Below are 9,782 nucleotides of genomic sequence, written 5' to 3'. Positions count from 1 at the left end.
TGCGTAGGCAAAGATCCACTGAAGCAAGAACACTTTCCTTAGTGCCTGGGGAGGTGAACAGCATGTCAGAGAAATTAACACAGTACTGGTGCGACCTTTGCCATTTGTGCAGAGACTCCAAGACTTTACCATCCTTATCCTTCACCATGTTGGAGAGTATTTGTCAAACTTCAGATATCAGTGCTTTGTGAATGGTAAATAGTTCTGGTGTTCTTCATCCACAAATTACAAGTCCTTGCCCTTAATGTTCTTCTGCCCCACAAAATACTGAAGTACTGGTATCAAAGGTCATGTTAGCAATTCTCTGACACAAAGGAGTAATGCCTGCATTCCCCAAGCTTTAAAGCATTGCTGTGTCCACCAGGAAGTGCTGTTGCCTGTGTTAATTGTGAAACTGACTGTCTACTTCTAATTCTGATTTGAGGCCTCTATCTTAATGCTAAATACAGCCTCATCTTTAAAAATGTCTGCGAATGCTGGGAGAAAATACTTGATTTGAATTTTTTTAAAACTTTCAACAGGTTGCACTGGAGCTCTGGCTCATGAATTAGTACAAATATACCCAAATCTCAAGGTCACAGTATTTGACCTTCCGGAAGTCATTGCAAATGCCTCATACTTTCAGCCTCTGGGACAACACTCAGCTTCAGTGACATTTGTATCAGGTAAATGTAACACATGATCTTTTGTCTTATTTCTTTTATCGTGAAGCACAGGGCAGGTTCTTTTGCTGCAAGAAATGGTGTGCCATTGTGCTCCAACCCCAAACGTGTCTTAGTGCAAGGCAGTATAGGATCACCCATGCTAAATGGGGACATTGTACTTCTCAAGCCTGTGAGGATTAAAGCAAAGTGGCTATGATTGGAGAACGGGGATAAGTAAGTATGAATTAGTAATTTTTGGGTGCTACTGGGAGTAAAGGCTCCATGTCCTTTTCTCAGGCTTTTCTTATTTAGGCAAGATCGACATGGTGTCTACAAAGGATGTAAATGTCTCCTTCCTTGCTTCAGGCTTTCTCTCAATTTTATATGTTACAGAATTCTTACCTGTCATCTGCTCTTCTCTTTAACAACACTTTTTTTTATCTGCAAATCAATGCATATTTCATACTTGTTCATTCTTGTTTCTTTCTTTTGAAGCTCCTAGTTCTTTCAATATTTTAGTGTTATTTTTTAGGAATGTACTCTGTGGTTTCTTGTAGGCATGTGCTAACTCTGCTTTCCAACAGGTGACTTCTTTAAGGATGATCTTCCAGAAGCAGATCTTTACATCCTTTCACGTGTCCTTCATGACTGGCCTGATGAAAAAATACATATGCTATTAAGCAAGATATCAGCTGTTTGCAAACCAGGTAAGTTTTTTCATCTTGTGAGCTTAAAGGTGCATGTTAATGCATAAACATAATGCATAATCATAAGAAGCTCATATTTTTAAAAGCATGTTTTCTATCCAATGCTAGTAGCCTTTGCTTTGAATGTCTATGCTTAAATTATGATAACCCCTACTGAGAGAAAAAGGAAACAAAGCTGCTAATAAAAATATATAAAATAAATCCCTACTGGAGTTGTAGACCTTACATTCAACCATGCCATCTCCCCTATTTCTGCCATGCTCAGTCTTTCTTACAAAGCCCTGTGTAATTAAATACCAAAGCATGTGCTTATTTCTATACATACAAGTAGTCTAACTAAACTTCCTTCAGGTTAATCGAGAAGCAGATGTTTGTTTTGCTGTCTCAGTAGTGCCCAGAATATGATAAACCAGAGTTCAGCACTACTTTATGCACAGTTTTCTTGAGAAATATGTAGCCTCTTCTGCTTTCTTCTATACTTAGACAGTATAAAAGATTAAAGGGGAAGAGAAAAAGAAGACAAGCCTGACTGCTAAAATCAACTGAGTCTTTAATCCAACAGGATTAACTTGCTATGAAGTTTGTTTCATAGGGGAGTATTCAAAATTAGATCTAGGCCATAAAGCATAATCCTGCTTATAAACTGTTGAAGAAAATTGTGGGTGATTGTCTTAATCTTCTTATGCGAAGACTGGGGTGTGCTTACAAGAGTTGCTTGTTTCAAATGGAAACAAGACAGCGTTTAACAGTATAATACTGTCAGGAAGTGATCAGCACTTCACTGAAGTGGAGACAGTGTTTTAAACTCTCCCTTCCTTTTAACAATTTATGGTTATTTCCATCACTGATTTGTACTGAAGACTATTAATACACTAGTCTGAGGGACCTCAGTAACTGTCTCTGAACAAAACATTAAAAACTTGAAACTAGAAATGCTTTACTGAACCACTTTTGGTTGTTTTGGAAATGCAGGAAGTGCCTTGCTAGTGGCAGAAATTATGCTTGACGAACAGAAGACGCACCCTCCTAGAGCTGTACTACAGTCTCTCAGTATGACTGAAGGCAAGCAGAGAAGTGGGTCAGAATATAAACAGCTACTGGAGAAATACGGATTCACAAATGTGCAAATTAAGATTACAGGAAACTTATTGGATGCTGTTTTGTGCTTCAAGAATCTGTCACCATAATATGCCCAGAAGCAAACTGGAATACTGAGTTTTTACAGACCTTGGGCAATGTACCCATCATCAGCTAGCACATTGTCAGTTTAGGATCACTTTGAGCCTTCAGATGAAGCATAGTTGTTACAGACCTTGAATAAAAGTCACTGCAGCTTCTGCAGGAGTGAGTTCTATGCATTTTAAGTGTCTGGGTCAGACTGAAAGATCATGTCCAGTTCCTTGGGCTTGTTTGTGGACTGTATTAAGCTTAGACTTGACATAGCTGTATAGCGTGGCAAGTTTAAAACTACTAGCTTTTATGAACCACATTAAAACCTTACTTTTCTTGGACTTTAAAATTAAAGAGAATTCTCTCCCTCTGGTGTATTCACTGGTTACTGCTCATTTTTATGAGAAATTAAAAAAATAAAAATGAGTACTGTACCACCTGTATGAATTTCGGGATGCTAGTCTTCTAGGATACCCTTTTTTAAGCACTTCTTCCAGAGTGGGAAAAGAAATAGGACAAAGCTCAGATATGTTCCTACAGCAGCTATAATGTCACAGAGAAACTTGAGCAGCCTCTGACCTCCAGCTACAGTATGTACCCACACAGGCTGCAGTTGAGAGCTGCTCCTATCAGTTTGGGATTTTTCTGAATATGGTTAAATGGCCATATATGTTTTCTGTCTCATTACTTGAGATGAGTTTTACAATTTATGTGTAAATCATCGTATGAAAGTTAGATAAGTTTCTTCATGTTCCAGTCTTTAATTGGAGAGGTACGTACTGTATCCTATCTCTTCAAGTAATTTGTCACTTTGTTGATATTTATTTTTTCTATTCAAAGTGTACTTTGTAGTGGAAGCCTTCCTGGAGATTAAAGTTGCACTTTCAAACTGGGTTTTTTCTTTCAGTTGTGAGTTTCTTGCCTGTCACACTTCTACAGCAATATTCCCAATAAGGCAGTGTGAAAGAGGCTGTGACTATGCTGAATCATCAACCTCAGCAAATGAAAGAGTTGATGAGCAAGGTCAAGAGTTGCCTGTAGACTCTGTCTTACACTACTTCATCAGAAGTTACTTTGCTCTTTGAGCACTGAGTAAAACAAAATTGTCAGAGTGATTCAATTCATCATGAGAAACATGCTTCCCTGCAGCACATTTCAGCTGTACAGAATCGGGGAGATGTCAGACTTGTACCACACTGGGGTTTTTAATTCTTAGCAGAACATTTTTATGAATGGAATTTTGACTGATCCCATCTGCACAGACATTTAAAGAGAGAAGGCAAAATACTCAACAAGTGAATCAATTTAAAATAAGTTTCTTTTCCATATGACATGAAGCTTGCTATTATGCTTAACAGGTTTGTATTTTGGGAGACACTTGTACCAGCAGTCTGCTTTTTCTTATCTCATAGTTGTTCATAAAGTTCATTAATGCTGTTCTTTAAGCTGCTATAAACTTTGAGTCAGAAATTTTCAATCTTGAAGTGAGCATGCCTATAACAGTCACAGACTTTAAAACTGTGCCTCTAAGTACTATGTACCTGACTGTAAAATGTGAATAGAATGTGCTTGTACAACCTCAGTGTACTCTTGTGATTTAAGCACAGCACTCTATACACACTAAGCATTAGTCCCTTGGGTATGGTGTCTGTGGTAATGCACCGCAGTGTTGCACTCATGGGATAATTAGGCATTGGAGCAGGCTGCCCAGAGAGGGTGTGGAATCCATGTCCTTGAATGTTTCAAGATGTGAGAACAAAGCCCTGAACAAGCTGAGCTGACTCTAGAGCTGTCCTGCTTTGAGCGGGAGCTTGGGCTAGAGATCTCCTGTGGTCCATTTCAGCCTAAGCTGTTCTATAATCATTTGCTTTATCCCAGTCACCTGAGAAATGACAAACTCATCATCTTTCATTAATGTCCAAATCAAGTTTTTCAGTCTTGCTGACTAGTAGAAGGGGTAGATTTGATGGTGTTACACTGAATAGATGTCCTAAGCAGTAGGCATAACAGAGGAAAATTTGGGCCTGTTCACTAAATAAGACATGAAGAATGAGGAGGCTAAGTTTTAAAATCCAAATGAAATAAAGCCTGTAGGTTTTCTGTTGCTCCTTGGGAAGTGACATTCAGCCATGCTGTCTTGAGGATGCTGTCTTTTACCCCTGTTCTGCCTTAACAGTTTAGATGAAATGTGATACACAGAAAACATTTTTTTGAGGTGGAGAATCGAGGGGGTTAACAAGATGATAGATAAATAATAGAAACAAGAACTTAAGCACTTGCTCACTGAATGCAGGGGTAAGAATCCTTGAGGAAGACAGAAAGGGAAGTTTGTAAGAAAGACACAACTTGGTTGACTGTCTTAGCTCCATCATTTTTCTATCAATTTTTGACCTTGTCACAGCTATTAACCACTACTTGTGCCTAGAAAAGTAATGGGACAGAAGCAAAGGGTAGTATGCCATCTAAGCCACCCAGCACAAAAGCTTAGGACGAGCTATTTAATGGCCTTTGTGTTAGCTCTCAGTTCAGTTTTGGATGTGTTAGCTGACTCCTGGATAGTGGAAGTATTTAATATGAGGTTTGTTTTTGTTTTGTTTCTAGAAAAAAGGTTTTGGAGGGCTGGCACTTTACCCCCCCCCCCCCACCCCCATCTTTGACTGGAAATTATCTTTCCTAAACATGACAATCTGGATTAAATTACTTTCTAATTCAGAAAAGACTCTTACGACCATTAATTTTTATCTCCTATAAAACCACAGCCAAAATTTCTTCATCAAACTATGCTTGCTGAAAAGGTTGAAAATTAGCTCTATTTCAGTCCTTCTTCTGAAGAAATTTCGATTACATTAGTAAATCTTCATTAACTGTAGAGATATTTATTTTCTTTGTCACTGTACTAACTGAATTTACTCTCTTTCAAAGGTGTTCTTCTCACATCACTTGTGCTTTCTGGGTGTATTTTTCTAGATAACTTTCTGTGGCAAATGATAATGATAATTCTATTTGTGTCCTCCTTTCAGAGTGTACAAAATTTGAACACCATCTTCCAAAGCTGTAATATAATGGTGACTTAGAAACTATAGGCCTGCACTACTCTACCTAGCAACATTTGCTGTGTAACCAGGCACAGTGATTCCCAGATCTCTCTGTGAAGGCAAAGGAGAATCATACAGGAAGCGGGGGAGGGAATAGAAACCACTGAATCATCATAAATGGGCTTCATCACCCTAACTCTAGATACCTAAATACTAGACATTCACATCATCTAGTCACCTTGAGCTCTCCAATCAGGAAAAAAAAGACACTTTCAGAAGAGGATTCGTCTCACCTATCTGTGAAATGTCCTGGTTTTCCTAAGAAAAGAGATTATACGTTTCATAGTGGATAGAGCATGTTGAAGCAGGCTAGCTGAAATACAGCTATTTAATCTATGGATGACTGAATTAGGGCAGAAGAATCCCACTGGAAAGGGAATGCCGGTTCAGGCTGGCCGTAGACATGCTTGGCTAATCGTTTGTGAAGCAAACCTGGATCATTGGTTGATTACCGGGTAGGCGGCTTGAACTTGCATTTAGTAAGGTAGCTGATGATACAAGGGAGAAACAGGGAATTTATTAATAAACTGTCAGGAGGACTTTGATGACTCCTGATAGTTAACACCAAGGTCTCAGCCAGCAATTTTATCCACAGATCTGAGTCTCTTCTCTAAGAAACAGCAGTGTTACATTTAATTTACTTTTTATCAATTGTTAAATGTCTGAAATGTACAGGTAGGAATGGCTCTGAGGATTGTCTTACGGGTCAGAAAGACATGAATGCTATGCAGCACTTACTAGTACTAAAATCACTGTAAAATGCTGCTGTTTTGATCTGAGTTGGTGGCCTCCTAACCTTGCTGCGCCAAGAGAAACCACCACATAAAATGCAAGGCCGAAAGGCAATGAGTGAATCAATGCGGGTTTTGTTAGTAGCCCACTCTTGTCTTCCCTTTCCCCTGACGGTTCTGAAAATGAAGGAAGAAGCTGTGTGTAAACAGGATCATTTAAGTTCTGCTCGCATCCCTAGGTAGTGCCACTGCAAAGACTTCAGTTCCTACAGAAATAATGTACAACACTGACTTCTCTGCTTCTGTAACACTCGCCATTCACTGTTTTGTCTGCTTGGCACCATTTCAATACAAATGTGAAGCAGCAATATATCCCAGAGAGATAGAACTACTCTTCCTGTCTGTTTTGCACAACTCTCATGCCAACTGTACAGAAGTCATCCCCTCTTGCCCTGAAAACAGAGATGTGACTTGGCATGTGAGTGTTTGATCCCTCCAGTGTGGAAGGGAATTTCCTGGGTTTTGTGATGGGAATAGATTATACATTTAATTGTGGATTAGTCATTTAATAGCAAAGCAAATCCATACATAATGAATGAAATAATCCTGTATCTTGTAGTTTGCACCTTTATATGTGGTAGCAGAAATTCTCTTGCCTTATAATGGATTAGTACTGTTGCATGCATTTGTTTTTAAATTAGGCTGTGGGATCTTGCTGGCTGAAATGGTACTGGATGATGAGAAGATGATCAGGAGCACAGCTCTGCTGCAGTCTTTGAACATGCTTGTCCAGACAGAGGGAAAGGAGAGAAGTGGCTCTGAATATCGAGGCTTACTGGAACATCACGGACTTGGAAATGTCGAAATCAGATTGACAGGAAATTTGTTAGATGTCATTCTCTGCGTTAAGACCTAGAAAAAAAAATGATTTAGTAGTAAAATCTGGATGTCTATACTCATTTTGAAGTTTTTTAATTACATAAATACATTCTCAGTTTCACATCAATATCATAAACAAGGAATGTTATGTCAGCTTTCTGAAGTTACTTTTAAAAAGGAGTAGAGTCCGATTGCATTTATTTTCAACTTGAGTAAAATGGCAGTGATACTGTTGCGGCACACCACCTGTAGTACCCCCAGAACCAAGTCTCCAGCCACACATGGTGTCAGCAGCCCTATGGCAGAATTCACCTCACTGAGAAATCAGTTTCTTCATACTTGGTGCAATTAGAACAGTCCCATTTTCAGACAAGCACATATTGATTTGCCCGTTTGAGGAGGTTAAAGCAGGTATTTCAATACTCCATCACCATCCATTTTAATATTACTTTATGTTACACTTTCTACTGTAAATAAAGAAACATTGCCTCATGAAGTCTGGAAACTGCTACTGCAATGGCTTAGTTGAGCTTGGAAACAGAAGAACTGGAGCAGCAGCTTCTCAGGAGAATCAAGACAGACTCCTCTGTCTTCTGCAAGGCTTGTTGTATAAAACAGGCAGTTGTATAAAAGCACAAGTTTCTTCTGTGATTATAACTGGAGATGAAATGTGGGGGCACCACATTTATTTCAAGAACATCCTCCTCCTCCTCCTTTTTAGCCCTACTTAATTTCTGAGCTCTTATGAAAACAGATAGCAGAATATGAGATTAGATAAAGAAGAGAAAATTAAAAGTGCAGAAACAAGGAAAACTATGGTGCTAAAGAGAAAAGGATTTCCCCCACGCAGATGCATCTGAGCTCCCAAGGTGGGCAGGACAACTATTGACTGAACAGTTTCATATCACAAACGTTAGGTATGTTTTACCTTCATTTTTCAAACTGACACCACTTCAGAGTCCTTGAGTATGAAGTTCTTTTTAAATCAATAGAAAACTTTACAGGTAAAAAAATCCCAGCCTTGCACACATTGTGTTGTGCTGTGAGAAAGTATTAACATTCAGTTGTGAGGTTTTTTAGATGAAAAATACCACAATAAGCCATGAGTGCCTGCCTGAGAATAGATGCCACAGCCTTTCATTAATTACATCCAAAATAGGGCGCTGTCACGCTGTATGTGCCTAACCCTGTGTGGGCACAGGAGTCACTTCACTGTATCTGTATTATGATTCAGAGTATAAAATAGCACACAATTTACTTTGTATCTTTTGATGTGAAAATAAAGAAGGTATAGTGACATATAAAATGGTCTGTCATACTACTGCAGAGAGGTCAGCCATGCCTGGCACATCCAGTTCTCACAACACACCCTCTGGGACGGATACTCTCATTTTGAAATTCTGCAAAGTACAGACATGTGTAAGCAGTGATTTCAGACACTTCAGCTACCACAACATTGTGGTTCGCCAGTCATCTACTTAAAAAAACGTTTGGCTTTATTTACCTTTGTAGGAAACATCCATTAAAAGTGAAGGCAGTAACAAAAGGTGTGTGTTAACTAATGCCTTCCAGCTAGAACGGTTTCAAGACTTACTTTTAGAAAGAACAGGTATAATTTCAGGCAGAAGTATGGCCATCAGGTGTAAAATTTCACTTTTGGCATACAATAAGATTAGCAGAAATTAATGATTGAGACACAGCCTGCGTCTGTAGGAGGAGAGGCCCTGCTGTGAGTGCCTCCTGGGGCAACCTGCAGAAGGGCTTTCCACAGCATCTGACTTTGAACAGCAAACAAGCAGCTTATACACTTCCCCATCATCCCTCTAGGAAACTGCGGTTATGTTCTTTGGCGTTTCATTGTTTTGGATCAGTTGAACAACTGGTGGTAAAGCCTGGCAATGTGATCCTCCTCAATGGTGAGGAGGAAAAGGTGGGAACAGAACCTGGAAACAAGATGCCTTCTCTCAGCATCACCCTGAAGGTGGTGAGCACAGAGCAAAACCCACTGGCACCCAGTGCCCCAAATCTACTCCCTTCCACCCAACGAAGGCTGCTGCCACCCCAGACCCCACACAGAAAGCAGTGCCTCTGTCCTGCACCAGTTTCCACCAGTTACTGCCACATGAGCCTCCAGTTCTCGTGGTTGTCCCACTCATTGGCCACCCAGGCTCACAAACCTGTACCCCAAATCCGGTGCCGTGCAAGGCACACCGCTTCTGCAAGACGTGACCGTTAATTTGTACTGGTTCCTGCGTGCTCTGCCGGGAATGGCACTAAGCCACTGCAGAAAACGCTTCAGAAAGCGGCTGTGGGGGAAAAATACCCATGCGAGTAACAGTGATTGGCGCACTGTGCTGCGGCCCGGGCCCCGCTGCAGTGCCGGTGACCGTTCTCGGGCGGAAGCCAGGCCTCTCGCCCTTCACAGGTGGCGGCGGCGGGCGAAGGGACCCGGTAGGGCCTGGGCGGCCCTGCGCGACGCGGCGCTGCGCCACTGGCGCTGCAGGGGCGGAGGCGTGCGGTGGGGGCAGCAAGGGGCGGGGAGAACCGCGCGCTACC

General features: G+C 40.7%; 1 protein-coding gene across 1 annotated transcript in view; it reads left to right on the top strand.

Moving 5' to 3' along the window:
* Positions 1 to 7,263, top strand: part of ASMTL (acetylserotonin O-methyltransferase-like) — a gene marked incomplete at its 5' end in the record, with an annotated part of 23,716 nt that extends 16,453 nt beyond the window's left edge. Inside the window, 3 exons of the mRNA XM_010185517.1 lie at positions 522 to 665; positions 1,229 to 1,351; positions 7,049 to 7,263. Of these exons, the coding sequence (XP_010183819.1) occupies positions 522 to 665; positions 1,229 to 1,351; positions 7,049 to 7,263 (482 nt within the window). The remainder of the gene's footprint in view (positions 1 to 521; positions 666 to 1,228; positions 1,352 to 7,048) is intronic.
* Between the last annotated feature and the right edge of the window lie 2,519 nt (positions 7,264 to 9,782).

The sequence above is a fragment of the Mesitornis unicolor genome, unplaced genomic scaffold (genome assembly GCF_000695765.1).
Source record: "Mesitornis unicolor isolate BGI_N332 unplaced genomic scaffold, ASM69576v1 scaffold15955, whole genome shotgun sequence".
In the NCBI taxonomy this organism is placed as follows: domain Eukaryota; kingdom Metazoa; phylum Chordata; class Aves; order Mesitornithiformes; family Mesitornithidae; genus Mesitornis; species Mesitornis unicolor.
Note: the sequence above shows the minus strand (reverse complement) of the source record. Positions and strands in the feature narration are given on the sequence as shown.